This window comes from Oreochromis aureus, linkage group 20, assembly GCF_013358895.1.
Source record: "Oreochromis aureus strain Israel breed Guangdong linkage group 20, ZZ_aureus, whole genome shotgun sequence".
Lineage (NCBI taxonomy): Eukaryota > Metazoa > Chordata > Actinopteri > Cichliformes > Cichlidae > Oreochromis > Oreochromis aureus.
In genome coordinates, this window is record NC_052961.1 from 20545442 (window position 1) to 20563769 (window position 18328).

Genomic DNA, 18328 nt, shown 5'->3' on the forward strand with positions numbered 1-18328 from the left:
ATGCAGTTTCCCATTCTGACATCAATCCAACAAAATTGAGACAAACTGAAATTAAAGTTGTGAGTCTGTCCTCCAGCCACACCATAGCACTGCCCAACCACACTACTGGACTAATTGCAGATGGATGTGAGGAAGAAAAATCTTGTGGAAATCTTCATGAGCAGGATGAAGACTACTATATAAGAAAGTTTCTGCCCGCAGTTGTACCTTGGATGAGACACCCATGTTTAGCATAGTAAGAAGGGGTGGGAGGGGTCATAACAAATTTAACAACATATTCCAGATCTCTATAATCAACCCACACATACTTTTGCATCATTCACAGAAAAACAATCTACCATCATCATTTATATAAGTACTAATAAGCCACTCGTTTTGTTCATTATTTCCTATGTAAGCAATATATTATTGTATTATTCAATTAAGGGTCACTAGGGAGGCTGGAGCCTTTCCCAGCTAGCCTACACCCTGGACAGTTCACCAGGGTTAACATAGCAGGGCTAACAGAGGATTAGAGTTAGAAACAAATCTGCTAATATTGTTCATATACATGTTATTTGGAACATGATCATCTTTTACCATTGGTCCAGGGCTTACAGTACCCTGGAAATGTCTTGAGCCACCCCTCATTTCTTTCTATTTTACTAGCAAAAACTGGGAAATAGGTTCAGTGTATATGTAAACATACATGGAAACAGTCTATAAGGCAAAAACAGACTTTTTTTTATTCTAGTGAGAATGAAAGTCAATGTTTAGTGTGGACATCTTTATTCTTTAATACAGCTTGATTGGTCTTGTAGGCAAGCTTCCTTGTCATTTCTTGAAGACATCTTCGGGAAAAGTTCTCCAGCCTTTGATTCCATTCTCTTCTATAATGATTCCACACTGCATCAATATTGAGGTCCAGACTCTGGGGAGGCTCCAGAGTGAAAATGTGCTGTTGGATGTTTTTCTTTCCAGGTTTGCATTTAGTTAACTGGCAGTGTGTTTGGGCTTTTGCCAGTCACACTCTTTTCAGATGGTATTGCATGTTGACAACCTTGACCTGCTGCCACTGATTTTGGGCTCTGTTCTTGTGTAATTTGCCTTTTCTCTCTGATTCCCTTCCTTAAGATTAACTTCTTGACAGCCACCCTTCCACTGCAGCCATTCGTTATGAGGCTTCATTAAGCAATGTATGGATCATCAGGCCCGGTGTCATCTCCTTGCTGGATTTTTTTCTTATTTATTAAGAACATGACTTTCAAGTAGTGTTCATCTGCTATGGATTGTTTTTTTAATGTATTTTTGTACAGGCTGCTAGTAACAAAGTGGCTAAAAATACGATTTCAAATTGGTTCTTTGCTAAATATTTTGTTATGTTTAGACACAGGATTGGTTAATCCCTTGATTTAGGTGACTTTTATATTCAAATGATGCACAGATCACTGTTAGGTGGCTTAACAAACAAACAAACAAGAAAAAAACAGCCAGGTAAAAGGACTGGACTGAAAATAAATGAAAAAGCAAAGCAGGAAAACCTGGAGAACCATTGCTCTCTGCAGTACTGCGTACAGTACTCTTTATATAACGTTATAGTTATAACAGATTTATATAACTTCCATTTTTGATTGAATCTGTGCCTATTTACAGAGAGACTCAAAAAAATGCAAAATGATGCTTAAAGTGTGTTAATTTGACGTATCACATGTTAAATTTATGCCAGACCTCCAGGGTTACAGCTCCATCTGATGACGAATTTGTGGCAGAAAAATAAATAAATAAATAAAATCAGAATCTTGACTCATCTTTTGTTTGTTTTTCTGGGGCTATTTGTAGACTGCCACCACTCTCGGTCTGTTGATTTAGCTACCAACACTGTCACCCAATATATCAAGGTGTGATAGCCTAAAGTGTCAATGCTTCCTGCAGTCAGCCTCCTCCTACCTCTACTCCTCATCTCCTTGTATCAGCCATATTGGAAGGTGTCACTTTATGCCTGATGATTATTCACAGCCACCTGTCTCTGTCCCATCAGAGGGCATCTGTGGTGATTACACAGACGTCATGCTGCAGTTAGTTTAGAAGGGTTAGAGAGAGTTCGTAACCTGCAACTTTTCTTTTTCATACTTTCTGCATCACTGTATCTTATTTACTTTACCGATCGGCAGAAGTATTTTTTTTAACTGACATGTAATTAAATATTTAAAATGCAACAATTCTACAACTATATATGTGTATTGATATTGTTCTAGTCTTAAGTTCTGTATGAAGCTTTGAGGTTTTACATTGTTTCTACTAGAGTTGTTGTGTTGTTGGATGCTGAAAAGCATTGAACTCTGTCCCACATAAAAGGATTAGTCTAACACATGCATTTTATCATGGCATACAAGTTTATTACTCTCCCTCACAGTTATTCTCACCCCTGCCTTCCTTTAGCCTGATTTCATAGCTTCTCCTGTTATCTAAGCAATACAAGATTTTTAGATAGATTTTTCTTTAACCCTTCAAACACTAAAAACACTAAAACTTCAATTTATTTGACCAAACCTCACAAACCAAATAGAAAGTACTACCTGGCCAGATGTGATCAACGGTGGGAATGAAAGGCTAACAGCATTATAGAACATTTCCCCTGCAGTCACATCCTTTATTAACAACGTTACGTGTGATGGCAGCGAGACACATTAGGCTGTAAAAGACAAGGCAGCACGGCGGATGAATGATATGAGCTGTTTGTGAACAAAGGCAAATTGCTTTGACCCACTGGGTCAAAACTGCAAGAGCTGTGATTGGCAACAGTAAGTAAATTAGCCAGGAGGTCGCCAGACAAAGAAGAGGGAAGTTAATTGACTTTTATCTTTTAATTTCCCCTCTCCTAACAACGAGGCGCTGTTTCCATACAGTAATAACCTCCAGGGTGTGAAAGTCAGCTTTTGCGTGTTTCCAGGGCTTTGAGAGAACAGGCCTCTGACTTGACCCTGTGGGAAGCCGATAGATGGTCACCTCAGGGGGGCCTCACACCGTCCCACCGCATGTCAACATGATGGCATTACTGAGTAACCACACAGACAAAGGTCAGACTTTTGATCGGTAAACAATCACTCAAACGTTGCGCCATTCCCATCTATCAGTCAGTCCCCCCACAAAGGGGGGAGACATGATTATTTATTTTTTAAAAATATTATTTTTTAAATACATTTTTAATTTAAAAAAAAAAGCCGAAGGAGACGTGTTTGCTAAATAAATGTGACTTGACTGAAGTGCAAATTAAAATAAACTAATTAGCAGGGAGAGCCCCATTGTTCTCAGCCAGTCGAGTCAATTTAATCAGTCAGTTTGTCACAAGACACACAGGTGACAAAACAACAGTCTGCAGGGGGTGGCTGCAGATTACATTGTTCTTTAATCTATTATGTTAAAGAATAAAACTATGTAAACAGATGATTGCACAGGGAGATGACACATTTTTAGTCCTACTCGTGGACAAATGCGTCTAAATCTATTACACTTTCTTTCTTTCACAATGATCTTGGAAGTATTTCGAGATATCCGCTGTCACATCCTCCCAGACAGAATAACTTGAGAGCATCACCGAGTGCAGTAAAGGGAGCCTGTGGAATGTTACGCTCCTATTGGCTGCTGCTTGCCTGTATAAAGCGCCGCAGTGGCAAATTCAATCAGATCAACTGCGGGCATCCTTCGAGAGCGAGCCACCGGGTTTCTCAGTCAAGCTGGGACAACAATTGCTGGGCTGTTCTGCTGTTTGTCTTTTCCATTTTCTGCTAAATAAATCCTCTGGAGCATTGTGGGGATCATGAAGGAAAGGAGAAATACACAACCGCTGGTGGTGAGATGTAAACTGGTTCTTGTGGGAGACGTTCAATGCGGAAAAACGGCGATGTTGCAAGTCCTGGCGAAGGATTGTTATCCAGAGGTATGCAAAAATGTGACTCGTGTTGAAGTAAAATATATGAGCAGAAAAGTCTGCCCTGTGTTCTCTTGACAATCGCGGTGTTGGGTTTTCTTTAAATGATTTGGAAACGGCACGGAGAAAACAGTGCGTCTGTTGCGGATAGTGACATATTGCTTGCGCATTTCCTAAAATTACTTGCTTTTTTGTTTATTTCCTATTTACTGACCTTTATGTTATCAGTAGCATTATTGTTTTATCATGTGGTCAGTGGAATTATGTTCTCTGCGCATTCTTAGCTGGTGGTTTCCTTTCATAGTGGCCTGCGTTGAATATCTCCTGCAGCTGCAGCGATTAAAGTGATTAATTGATCCGAAATTCTGTCAAATTGAGAAGAGATATAGATTTGTCTTACTGTTTTATTGGTCAGTGCGTGTGTTTTATGTATAGCACTGATTAGTTAACTTCCATTACCTGTAGCTGCCTGACAACTCCCCACTAACGGCACCGTGTTGCTAATTGCTCCCCAGACCTACGTGCCCACGGTATTTGAAAACTACACAGCCTGTCTGGAACTGGAAGAGCAGCGAGTGGAGCTCAGTCTGTGGGACACTTCAGGTAACCGATCACCTTTTCCGTGTGCATGTGGTGTGTGCTCTGCAGTTCTGCTTGCCGCACTGAAGAGGATTTAGCAATGCCCCGTGAATGTAATGAGTGTTTGTTTTTGCTGAAAGGACCACTCTCTGTATTTCTTCCCAGTTATTAATTTTCTTCATGACATTTTTTATTTTGGAGCAAGAAAATGGAACATTGAAGTGTTGTTAAACATTGGTAAAGACTTAGGGAAGGGCCTTATAGTCTATTTCCCCCCCTGTTGATGCAGAGGTACACGGGATGTGTACTTGTTGAACTATATACTCTTTCAAATCTCCCATTTACTACAAATTAAATTTCCTCCGATATGAAGTGTCCCCCTTTTTTGGATGTGTCTGGATGTAAAGGACTCTGCAGACCTACAAGTGGATTTTTGTGCCAAGTGTGTTGCAGTGGAAAAACTGGGCAGAAAAGACTGATTATTCCGCCTCACTTGTTTTTAATGCTGACTCCGTGCATCATGTGTTCATTTACACTAAGCGTGAAAAAGAGGGTCAATGTGTCATTGTCGATCTCCCGGGAAATCTGCTGTTCGGCGTGTTGACCTGAATACTGCGAGCACGGGTCTGCAGCACCTGTTTGATTCCCTTCATGCTCGCTGCACAATAGTTTCTCTGGCCAGGCCACATTCCTCTCCGTCCACACTCGTGCTGCAGCCTGACTAGGTCACACTGGCAGTACAAGAGTGTGTTTAATTATTCATTTTTCCTTTTTTTGTGCACACGTGTGTCTGTACAACAGATCCTTTATATAACAGACCCATTTGTATGAGATGATGCAGTATTTACTGTGCTCTCATATTTTTTTCCCCCTCCCATTATCACAAAGCGGCAAAATGAGGAGAAAAGTGAGTGTAATTCCCTCCCCAGACCAAATCCCATTTTTTAATCCCAGACTGTGGACCTTTGGTCTGGCCAGCAGGAGTGGGCCTGGTGCCGAGGGATGATGGGCACACAGAGCTACATCCTGTTGAGCAGGACAGTTTTTCTGGAGCAGACAGATAGGAGGGAGCTCAAAAAACTCTAGTGACCTGCATTCCCCCTCCATATGCTGCTCCAGGTCAGCCACTCAAACAGCATGATGCAAGGGATTAAGACTGTGAATGGGACTGCTGGGCAACCTCTTCTGACTGACCCAGTGAGTTTGTGGCTCTTTCTTTCTTTCACTTGAGCGTTCCCTTTGTTGCTCCCTCTTTGCTACTTTCAGGCTAATCTGCATAGATTGCCACTCCTTGCCCTCTAGCAAACACCTATGGCACAATTCAATACCAAGTACAATAGAGTACAATATGCACATGCATAGCAGACTATTTGAAAGTGGGCCACAAAAATAAAATCTATTTTTATTCACAATAGATTTGATTTAAAAGACCTGTCCCTCACACTCTCAGAGGAAACCGCATGTGGTCCCCTTCCCCCTCATCTTTTATAGATGACTCTTTTATCATAGGTATCTGCTGTCAGGCTCGTGGTGATGGGTGACAGGCAGAAAGGGGTATTTGTTAGCCACACCGCACAGTTTCTTCTCCTGTGCCGTAATTTGCTCTAATTGCGTGGAGTTTGTGCCGCCCTGGCCCACACCACACTGAGACGGTCTCCTCATTATCCCAGCTCCCCTTCATTGATTGCACTGACCTCATCACTGGCTCCACATGGCAGGCGGCTCCTTCTCTCAGCTCCAATATGGATTTACAGTCTAAAATCAATCCACCAGTTTTAACCAGGCTTATCTGATCAGGAATGCTGGGGAAAAGGGGAAAGAAGGGAAGGTGAGCACTGTCCGGCGTAGCGCACGGATAGTGAAAAATAAATCCCATTATGATGTTGGTGTGTAATTTATTTCAGGTTTAATGATGTTGCTGACGAAGCCTTGAAGTTCAAGATCGTACTGTGTGTGTATATAATCACTTATTGTATGATGTATACATAAGACTGACTTGGAATGAATCCAATGTCCATTTAAGCTGATGAAACACTCTGCTGGACTGTAAAAGGGGGCATTTTTAATATTTAATTGTCATGTTGATGACCATATGTCATGTGATTTTTCTAATGGGCACTCAGTTTGTAAAACTTAGGTGCTTTTTTTAGGATTGTAAGCAGGTACAGTTTAATTCCTCCATCTTTTTCCATCATTGATTCATCAGTGATCTAATTTTTTATTAGTAGTGTTTAGCTTTGCTAAATGTTTCATGGACTGTTGTCCAACAATCAGTTTACACTAGCTGAGAAAAACAGGCTATATTCTCAAATGTTTCCTGCCTTATTTTATCCAAATCAACATTTCAGGGTTTTTAAATCAAACTCTTTGATGCTGGACTTAATTTTCTTAATCCAGTGTCATCAACTATGATGATGTCAAAGTAAAGCTTGTTAGCAGATCATATAATGCTCAGGAAAAAAGCACCTCCTTCACCCTGCAGGGGGCTTCAGCACTAATTCTGACTGGCTTATGTGAAACCAGGGAACAACTGCTTGACGCAATGTAATATGTTTTTTGGAGCGTGCTGTGAAGTCCGTAGTCCTCAGCTGCGGCAGCACCACAGCTCCCAGTCGGCTGAGTGTGGGTGGAGGCGCAGGGCTCCTCTCGTCCCCATATCTGTGAGTCATCCCATCACTGGATCATTAATCTGTCTGACCTCCGCATTTTCGTAGTGAGAGGAGGAGTGCTAATGATGAAAACAGGCTATGTCACTCATTCGATTTTAGCACACATCCACAGACACACAGTTATACTCTCGCTCGTGGAAACACAAAGCCGATCCTCCCCTCCCCCACCTGTAGCCTTCAACACAAGGGCCTCCGTCTTCAGCCCTGTGAAGCCTACATCCACTTTGGCCCAATCTCCACCTCAAACACTCAGATCTGGGCACCGCACCATCAAGACGGATGAAGTTCAGCTCAGCCACAAGAATTTGGTTATGCTCCTTTTTCTTTTCTGCCATTCCCCAGTTAGTCAGCCTCACTCTCCGTGTTTTATGCCTCAGAAACTCTCCATCTGTTGTATAGAGGCATGCAAGGAGGAAAGCCATAATTTGGGCCATGCTTATAGGCGCTGCTTGAGCATTGATCTGGCTTCCCAAACCATTGTGTGGTTTGCTGCAATGGAGAGAGGAAAGGAAGAGAGTGAAAGAGACAGATAGCAGTAACCTGTGATATTACACTGCAGGGGGTGAGGGATTAATGGCAGAGGAGGTCTCTTTGTGATATGGCTCAGTAGGGTATACTTTGGCTCCCCCTCTTCTTTTTCCTGTGGCTTTTTCTTGCCACAATAGTAACAGCTATTTCTTCCAAGATTAGAAACTAGGCCCTGGCGTGTAAGGAAAGTGCTGCCGAGGCTGCGCCTATGCCGAGTAACATGTTACGGGGGGGGGGTTGAATACTAATATTGAGGTGCTGTATGTTGTTGTAAGTACAGTATGTTTGCTGATTTTTGCATCATTTGTCCAACACAACAAATAGAAATTTTATTTATATGTGAGGACAATAGTAACCAAAAAAAAGAAAGAAAGGGGGGGCATCCTAGAGGCTAAGATGTCCTTTGCGTCCCCCCTTCCATCTTGGCAGGCTAATTGATTTGTCAGCGTTAAAAGCAGAGGCTCTCGGACCTCTGGTGTAGCCTTCCATTGATTGTTGCATTTAGATCAGTGGCCATTTAATGCAGAATCACATCTTGTTTGCTGGCTCTGTGATAACCCCTCACAGGAGATTGAGAAGATTTCTGGAGCACCCGACCTCTGGCTTTCCCTTTATATACCTCACGTATGTGACGTGGCACACAGACTAACACAGAAACTAGTAATATTAGTGGGTCTAATCCTTCTGACTTTAAGATGTGTGATTTTTAACACGTGTGACATGACATATGTCTCAAATTCTTCAAACACTAAGTTGTGTTTGTGGCTTTTCTGCTACAATTAGGTGTATGTGGTATAAAAGCGATGGTGTTTTCTGTGTTCTTATATGTATGACATCTGTAAATAATTTAATCAAATTGTCTCCATTCTTTTCTTTTTCTTGTTTTTACTCAAGCATAGAAAAAAGTCATTTTTATTTCCAAAGGCAAAGAAATGGAGCTGTAACACAAGCATGTTCCTTTGTTCTTTTGCAACAGTGTTTACTTTCTTCAGGACATTGAGTCCTGAGGAATTTCATCACAGCTTGTCATTATTCCACTCACGGCACCCGGCAGCTGGCAAATTCAGTTTTACCCTTTGATAATGTGGAAAATCATTAAGTATTCATAAGCACATATCCGTTTTTGTGTACACATACATGCACGCATCCGTGTTTCGTGTGCTTTTTCATATGTTTTCTTCTGCTGCATTGTTTCTGCACCGTAAATCAATTAGGACGGTTGTGCAATATCTAATGAGTTATTACACAGACTGCTTGTGTTATCTGTAGCTATAAAAGGAATGCTGAATCCCTTTTGGGATTCACACAGAGACTAAAGTAAACATGTTAATCCCATTGAGCAGCCCCTCTTCTGTTTCATCTGATAAGGGACCGGATTCACCTTTGCATGCATCCGAATTTAAAAAGTGTGCGTGTGTGTTAGCGCTTGTGGTTCCGGCGCGTGTGAATCTTTTTGTGTGATGGGCGTATGTCTGTGGTCCCCAACTCTGTCGCAGAGAAGAGGAATGTCCCCAGCAGTAAGTGGGTGGGCCGCTAGTGGTGTAAAATGATTGAGTGGCAGTTAAGGCGAGCCTTTACAGAGAGCCAGGAGGAATGCCTGATATAGATGGTGGATTCCAAGGCTGTTGCTGTGGTAACAGAGGGACTGGAGGTATTGCTTGCCGAGCAGAGGATTTTTTGGGGGGTGGGTGGCTTACTTAAGGATTCTGAGCATGAGAGGGAGCGTCTGCCTGCCCCGAGCCCTGCCGTTCCACTTGCGTAATCTACTGCAAGAGAAGATCAATGAGGATTTAGTGCTCGATTGTCATCTTCACTTCTAAAATGCCAGCCAAGAATATAGGAGCAGCAAAAGTAGCAGTTTTAGTGACAGCAAAGCAGAGCGGAGCTCAGCGGGAGGAAGTGATGCTGTGTACAACTAACTTAAGCAGATGATTTCTCTTGCTCTTCCTCTCCTTCTCAATCTTTTTTTTTTTTTTACCAACTTCCTGTTCTCCCAGCTCTTGGAACTGGCCTAAATTAAAAAGGAAAAAAAATGCTCTAAACTTGGAATGTATACATACCTTATATTACAAACGTAGCCTGAAGCATTGCACATTTAAGATGGATATTTAATTGATCCCACAAGGGAAATTATTGTGTCACAGCAGCAGGATAAAGAATAAAAATGGCACAGCCTACAATTAACAACAAAGGTAAATTGCCACAGATGTATATACTGTTATATGTATAAATTTTGTATAATAGTGATTTTTAAAAAAACAATGAAAATTAAATAAAAATGAGGTTACATTAAAGAAGAGCAAAAAGTAAGACTGAGATTGTGCAAGATATTAGTTATAATTGCATTAACAAGTAATATGTAAACTGTAAATTTAAGAAACATACCTTTCCTACAGTTTTCTGTACCATCAGATGTTAAATAACCTGTACAGCAAATTCATTCACACTGAACACGAAAAAAAAAACACCGAGGATCTTTGTCAGTATTTAAAAATTGTGGCTATGCAGGAGTCCTCTTTTGTCACACACACCAGCAACATGAAGTTAATGAAGTTACTATTAATTGACCTGGCATATTAAAGAAGACTAGACCTGGTTAAAGAGCAGCAAAACTGGAAGTTTCCTCTTAAAAAAACATGATTAAAAAATATTTCTGAGCATCCAAAAGTTCTAGGAAATGTTTTTATGGAATTTCCATAGTTTGTTACAAGCATTAACATTGCTCTCCTCTCTCCTGTAAGGTTCTCCGTACTATGATAATGTGAGGCCCCTGTGCTACAGCGACTCAGATGCAGTTTTGCTGTGTTTTGACATCAGCCGCCCAGATACTGTGGACAGCAGTCTGAAGAAGGTAATGACTTTAGTTCACTTTACTTCAAAGTCCTATTCTCTCTTGTAGCCTACTGCGATTCCAAAGTGTATTAACAGATGATTTATCACCGTACACCAACTGATCACCTTTTTGGGTCCACAGTGGAAAACTGAAATTCTGGACTTCTGTCCAAGCACACGTATTTTACTCATCGGCTGTAAGACTGACCTTCGCACAGATGTCTGCACACTGATGGAGCTGTCCAATCAGAAGCAGACTCCAATCACCTATGAACAGGTGAGACAAAAGAAACAAACGAAGATCCATGTGTTGGCAGATTTTTACACATATGGCCTTCCTGTAACACCCCGCCACCAAAAGGACTTGTCTCCACACTACATCACAGGAAAAAATTAAACTGTATCATTGAAGAATATCATGAACAGTATCGGTTATTGCTTCATTTATTGCAGGGTTCTGCTATGGCTAAGCAGCTGGGTGCAGAGGCTTATCTCGAGTGCTCGGCGTTCACCTCGGAGAAGAGCATTCACAGCGTATTCCGCACCGCTGCAATGGCCTGCATCAACAAGCTGCAGCCTCTCCCAAAGCCCAGCCCCACCCGACGCCTCTCCAAAAGACTTCTCCACCTGCCCAGCAAGTCAGATTTGATCTCCACCACCTTCAAGAAGGAGAAGGCCAAGAGCTGCTCGGTAATGTGAGTGGAGACCTCTTGGGTTACAGTCCTCACATTAAACCCAGATCCCCTGCCTCTTTGGTCTCGGGGAAGGGGGGGTGGGCACGATGGTTTTATCAGGGTTACCTGCTGAATCCTTCCCTCACCCCCCCAAGAAACCAAACACCACTCAGAAGAGGTGGACACCTCGCTGTCCACTTGCTCCTGAACCTTTTAGTGCACCTCCATCCTTTTCCACTGTTTATTTTTTGTTTTGTTTTTTTGTGTTTGCTTTCAAACAAACAATATCAGTCGAGGTTTGATCACCAAGCTACCATTTTATTATCACCTGTGAACAGTATGCAACTACAATGGTGTTACATCTGTCTATTTTACTATCTATAGGCACATGTTGATTTTGTCCGAAATGGAAATGTGCAACGTGTGACGTTTAATCTTGTGATGTAAATGCCTCTCGGAAAATTCAGTGGATATTTTTTTTAACTCAAAAAATAAATCTAGCATGAAACCATCAGGAAATAGCAAAATCCTGTACATCCCTCTTAGTAAGGTGTGTGAGGTGTGAAATGGCGTGTCACTGGTTTCCCCATTTACTGGAAGTACATAGAATAGATGTACAGGGAGCAATGGGACAAACCGTGAGAGCTATTACATAGAGAGATGTTCTTATTGTCTCAGCGGTGATGACAGCAGGGATGAGAGCGGTGAGCACAGGCTGCTGTGCTTACAGCAGTCTAGACTACGTCAGCCTGCACGGATTCTTGATGCATGGCTGTGTAGCTCTGGACAGTGTTGCTCTGCAAGCTTTCAGTGGAATAACTGGAAGATGCTGAAGAGGCTCCGTGTAAACAAAACGACTGCAGAAATGCGGAAAGGACACAAAATATAAGCAGAAGTTTAGCCGGACTTCCAGGGTGTCTTTTATCACTGCTGGAGTCTGGTGGGATAGACACATTTAATTGCTCTTGTGGTGACCAGGAGCTTAACCACAGTCGGTTCAATGTTGAGCTTAGCTTAGCTTAGCCTGTTGTTTATGGAACCGTGGCTGGTTATCGATACGAGTTAAAGCGTTAGGAGGCATATCTAAAAAGAATAAGATCACTCCTACATGGAAGTCAGACTGACCGGAAATGGTTTGTATTTTCAGACACTCTTCAGAAAAAAATTTGTAGCATTGCATTGTTGACAGTTTTTCAACAATTCTCAAATGGTATGCAGTTTTGAAAAAAAAAATGCCTTTCATATTGAGTTCCCAGAAGTCAATGAGATTTTTGAATACTGTAATTACTGTAATATGCCTGTGGATTCCTCACATTTGCATCAATGCAATGTAGCACCCCTCAACCTGATTCAATTCTTCCAAAATGACTGATTTTTGTTTTTCACACACTTGTAAAATCTGTTCACATCCAATAAGCAGCACTTACTGTAGGTTACATTGCCAAAAAAAAAAAAACAAAGGGAAAAATCAGACGCTTTTCTGAGCTTAAATCTTAGGCTTCATGGTTATGTGTGTGTGCGCAGCATTGATCTCCGTGCTTCTAACCATAAAGCAATAACGATTTAAGTGCTTTGTGATGCAAAAGTAACCTGCGTGGCAATAACAACGCAGCTTTGTGATTACTGTCATGCTATAAGTGCTCCATGGATCGACATGTTAGAGATTGAAACAATCTCCGCTGTACAAAAGGCTGCTGATAGGGCCCCTCCTTCCCCCTGTGTAAGTAGTGACCGGTATATAGAAAACCAAGGACAGCGTTTGTGCTATGAACTAGATCAGAGTATTCCAAACAAGAAGGAACAACATGCTATTTGAGTTGTTGCTGTCAGCTCAACATAATCATAATAAAAAGTATTGAGGCAGTATGCCTCAAATGAATTGTTGTATTTGTTTTCTCAAATTGGAACTATACATTAAAGTCTAGCAATTATTCATCAAGGGCTAGTGTGTGTGGGGGGGGGGGTGTAACGTGGGACTAAGGAGAACAAGTGATCAAACTGCACAGGCTGGCCCTGTCCAAAGAAAGCTATTTTTCCATTCTTTGTGTGTGTGCGCGCGTGTGCGTGTGTGTATATTTTTATGTATTTAATGGCATGATGTGAGTCGCCGTGTTGTTTTTGAGATTTTTCTGAAATGGCTGCTGTGTCTGTACGGAGCTGTGGACTGCCCCTGGTAGTTGGAGGAACTTAAAGTGGTGATTTGCACAAAGGCTTCCAGTTCATGGTCACACACCAAATTCCTCAGCATTGCCTAGCAACAATTCAGCTCAGAAACACAGAGACTGGCTCTTGGGTTGGTTGTGTGGACAGATAGGGTTAGCTCACAAGCAGACATCCCCACATCCATTATTACTGCATCGTTTAAGCATTTACTGCGTGTTTAAAAAAAAAAAACAAAATAACAAATTTAAAAAAAAAAAAAATCTTGATATTTTTCTCTGGGTTTTTCTCTGCCAGGCCTTCTGATGATGGTTTACATGGGCGGCTCAATGACCATGTCAGTTAATATGCAGCCTTTGTGTTGTAGTCAGTGTGTGGTAAAAATGGTGCAGTCAAACTCCTAAGCATGTCCTATTAAAGTTGTATGATTGTACATACCGTCTCTTGTTTTATAGTCATTGTACAGCATCTTCGAGGGTGTCTGATGGAAGTATTGTTGCTGATGTGATTTATTTATTTGGTAGCTATTTTGCTTTTTTTGTCTGTTTTGTTTTTTGATTGACATGTACATTTGTTTGAAATCTATTTTGAAAAGTTGACTCTCTTTTTTTTCTTCTTCTTTATTGCTGTGTTGAATAAAGCTTGCCCTGTTTGGCATCCTAAATTCACTGTTCTTGTCATCTTTTTTTGATCATTTGCTTATGAAACAATACACTACACTAGACATCTGCTCAGTATCTCCCCAGTCATGTCTGCAGGAAGTGAGGTGCTTATCTTTTCCACTCAAGCGACGCTAATAATTCCTTTTACAGGCTCTGTGTCACTGCCTCATTAAGGATGGAGTAAATTTATATCAGGATGATGGCGGATTACTGTCATTTTCCATTACCACAATCCTGATCTTAGATCTTAGTTACAGTTCAGGAATTATTGTCAGAGAGTGGAAAAAATGTAAATAACAAATATTTACCTGCATAAGTAACAAGTTGGGACGAAGAAGGAAAGATTCTATGCTATTTTAATTAATTGAACCAAGTTATGTGATGGTTTTTTGTTTGTTTTGGTTTTTTGGGGTTCTTTTTTTTTAAAGGCTGCTTTTATCTGCTCTCATCCGTCTTCAAACACACCACATCTGGTTGCTGCCAGCTATGGACGTGTCTCAAATGAGCTCAAGCAAGCCAGCCAACACGTATGCCCTCGCATTTTCTCTTCTTATCTGTAAAATGCAATGCCATCCTCACAAAATGTTCATAAACTTTATCTATTTGGTGCTTTACACCTACTGTAAAGTTCTAAAGTTGCTGTTTAATGAAAAAATATTCCCGGAGCATCTGTAGAGGTTTGTGATAAGAGTGGCAAGACTGAACCAAAGGAGATGTGGACTGCCAAAACAAAACAGCGAATGAAGCTCATTTAAACATTCAGTAGAGGTGATCATCGGTGCAGTCAGGTGATGGACAGTAGTCATATCTTTCATGATTCAATAATTATCAGAAAGGTGACTGGTTGTTAGCAAAACAAGTCAGACCCCCATTGCCATATGAAGGCGGATTCTAGCCATAATGGGAACCATGGTTTCCTGAATACACAGAGCAACAGGAGCACACCAAATTATGTGGTAAGGCTTTTTCTTTTGTTGTTTTTTTTACTAATAATAAAAGACATTGTTGTGTTGGTGTTGAATTTCTAAAATGAACTCATCAAATGACATGAAAATGAACCTGAGCTGTCCTGAGGTCAGCTTAGCTCTTGTGGCTTTTTTTTTGTTGCTAAAAACAAAGTGAATTATGGGCTGTCACTAGGGGGATTGCTGGAACACCTGAAATAGAGGCCGACATTGTACACATGCCGACACAGACACATTGGGTGTGAGGACATGTAAATGGGCCACATACGCTGGTAGTCATAGTAAATTAGGCCAACATCTGGCTAGTTCCGTTACCCACTCAGCTGTAGTATGTACCGCGAGGGCTTGGTGAAGGAGAAGTGGCACAGTCCAGTGCATTTTTAGGATCAACCCTGGCACTTAGTTGAATGTCGGCCATGGAGGGGTTCTTTGTCTCCAGCACAAACAGTGGGTCACTTTGACCAAGGATTATCGTGTTGCCATTAACAAAAGTTGGAGAGGGAGCGCTCACACAAACCATTTTACTGGGATGTGTAACAGTGAAAAATCAATCCACATTGAAATTAAATTCAAAAGAGAAGCATCATCATATCACACACCAGCCATGCTGCCAAACAGCTCCAAGCCATTGTGGCAAGGACTCGACATATCAGACTTCAAGATGTTAGCAGCAGATGTTTGAAATCCTGGAGATTGTCAGTGGGCGGCTCTCTGGATCATACTTCTACTTCCAATACATTCTGAGAAATGCTCAATGGAGAATGATCATCTGTGGGAAGTGTTGAGAGCTGGGGAATCTGAAGACCAAGATTCACCTTGTGCTCTTTGTCATTCTGTCTTTTCAAACAGTCCTAAGTAGTTTTTACCATAGCAGGGTGCTTTATCGTGCTGAAAGAGGCTCCTGCCAGTGTCATCGTCTGTTATACTAGGCTGGGAAATTAAGCTAATTGCAGCTGTAGCTCAAATGTTATGGAAGTGAACTAATATAGTGAAGGTATTTCTTTCTTTGACGTAATGATGTGAAGTAACTTGCGATTTTCCATGAACAGCATGTGCGCAATCTTAACCCTCAGAGCTGATTCTGTGCAGCAGAGGGATTTGTCTTCAGAGCCCTGTGTGTTTCTTGAACATGAGAACCAGACATTTGAGTTCAAATGAAAAGGTGGTGGAAGAGCCAAAAATCTATAAAACTATAACTACTAATCTATAAAAATCTATCCATTTTCTAAACTGCTCAACTTGAGGGAACTAAAACCAGCTACCAGTCCAACACAGAGAGATAACGCAGAGAGATTAACAACCATTCATGCTCGCATCCATACATTGGCAGTGGTGGTAGCCTCACTAAGCCCATAAAACAATGATCATTTGAAGAATAAAGGCAAACTTAGACATGGAGAGAAGAACAAAAAAAGGGTACACAGAAGAACTGACAACTAAAGGGCTATAAATACAAAAAAAAAAACTAATAAAGGTGGTGGAGAACATCTTAAAGGTGGGACAGAGATGCAACAAAAACACCAGAGACCGACAAGGTAAGCAACTTAAAAAAGAAAAGAACAGGAAGCATCTTTTCAAATGAGAGACATAGAAATGAATGAAATGAACGACGCTATGGTGATGAACCAGCATCGTGCAGGTGGATAGCAATCCACTCAAATTCAAAGGTAATGTGCAACCTGCAAAATAAATAGGATTAAGAACTAATATTTATAGTATATGATGATGAATTGGTGTTCATGCCTGACAGGACTTTTTTCTGTAGGTCTGGATGGGGGTGGAAAGGGTAATCTGAAAGGAATTATGTGGCTCTAAGTGGACAGCCCTCAGTGCTGTTGTGTAACATTAGCATCATGTTCTGGGTCCTTGGATAACTCTCTTCAGAGACACAAGAACACGTTCCAGAAGTAACCTGTCACTTTATACTTCCTGTTTGTACACAGCCAGATTACAATCTTCTACTTTTTTTTTACATTTGTTATTATTATTGTTATTATTTTAAAAAGGAGCTTGAACACAACAGCAAAAACTGTGCGTATCCATCTGTTTGTGCAGAAATGTGCAGAATCTTAGATTACTGATGAGGTGTGATGAGGTGTCGAGTCCTGCAGTGTGGGCTCTCTCTCTCTTTCTTTCCCCTCTCTTGCTCGCTTACAGATACACAGACACCAGATTTTCTGCCTCTGCCGCAGTGCAGGGCAGGGCCAGAATATCCAAACCCATCAACTTCCTATTCAGCCAGTTTGGTTCAAGAAAGGAGCAGGATGTGAACACAGCCTTCCTCTTATGTGTTATCTGAACATATCTGGCAGTGAAATATGTACTTTCAAAATAAAAGGCTTTTTTTTAGTCATAAAAGGAAAAAAAAAACAATATTAAAATTAATTTACAGGCATTAAAGAAAAAAAATCTATTCCAATAATTCTGCATCAATTTTTTTTTCTTACAAAATTTTTTAGATGTTCATAGCTCCCCAAACATAATGACTAATGACTTCTAATCTTCTGAGGTTTATTCCTCCACTGTAAGCTTGATGTTTGTGTTTTTTAACAAAATGTCTTAACAATTATTTATCATATTGCTTTGAATTTAATTTGCAAGTCTCGCTGAAGCCCAGCTCAAATCAAAACATCTAAGAGCCACAGACCCTTTGGGTAGTCTGATGACCTGTCCCAGATGTGCCCACCTCCCTGCAGCCATGACTTCATTATGAGCACATCCTTTTAAATCATTATTTTACAAACATAACAGGACATCTGAACAGATCTTCCCTGTGCACCTTCAGGTTCAGCACACAGTAAACGCAATGTTCCAGCTCTTCCACACCTCTTAGTGTGACCCCTGACTCTGAACTCTCTCTGTGACCAGAAACTTGACTCCCTTACAGCTCTCTCTTGACCCCTTACTTCCCCAGTTGCACCACCAATCAGCTCAGTCAAATGTGAGCAGTTGTTTAATGTTCCCTTTGGTCACACTGGGAAAGCACAACTTGTTCCACTGAAACGTGTGTGTGTGTGTGTGTGTGTGTGTGTGTGTGTGTGTGTGTGTACTTGTTTTCGTGACATCTGAGGACAATTTTATGATAACACACTCACAAAATGAGGACGCTCGGAAAAATGAGGACATTTTTGAGGTCCTCATTTTTCCGAGCCTTCTAAAGTGTTCTAGAGGCCCCCAACATGCTCCCAAACCAAAAATCTCGAATGTCCTGAAATATCACAATTTTATGAAAAAGTGTGTTTAAGTGTGTTTAGCGTTTTTGCTCACTTTCAGTTTCGCCGCCTACTGGCCAGTTTTGGAACAAAACACACTTTTAACACACTTTCAGTGACGTCACTCTGTGAGTCCTCAT

General features: G+C 41.1%; 1 protein-coding gene across 1 annotated transcript; it reads left to right on the plus strand.

The window, feature by feature from the left end:
* Nucleotides 1-3668: 3668 nt before the first annotated feature.
* Nucleotides 3669-14017, plus strand: rnd1b (Rho family GTPase 1b). Its single transcript, XM_031746924.2, has 5 exons — nucleotides 3669-3916; nucleotides 4423-4510; nucleotides 10425-10534; nucleotides 10658-10792; nucleotides 10969-14017. Exons 1-5 carry the CDS (start codon nucleotides 3797-3799, stop codon nucleotides 11212-11214), a joined length of 699 nt encoding a protein of 232 aa, XP_031602784.1. The 5' UTR covers nucleotides 3669-3796; the 3' UTR covers nucleotides 11215-14017.
* Nucleotides 14018-18328: the final 4311 nt, after the last annotated feature.

What these genes read in the sequence shown, in the direction of transcription:
- rnd1b (XM_031746924.2), top strand. Translation starts at nt 3,797, where the DNA reads ATGAAGGAAAGGAGAAATACACAACCGCTGGTGGTGAGATGTAAACTG. An exon ending in TGGACAGCAGTCTGAAGAAG is followed by an intron (nt 10,535 to 10,657) that starts GTAATGACTTTA and finishes TTGGGTCCACAG; the next exon opens with TGGAAAACTGAAATTCTGGA. An exon ending in CTCCAATCACCTATGAACAG is followed by an intron (nt 10,793 to 10,968) that starts GTGAGACAAAAG and finishes CATTTATTGCAG; the next exon opens with GGTTCTGCTATGGCTAAGCA.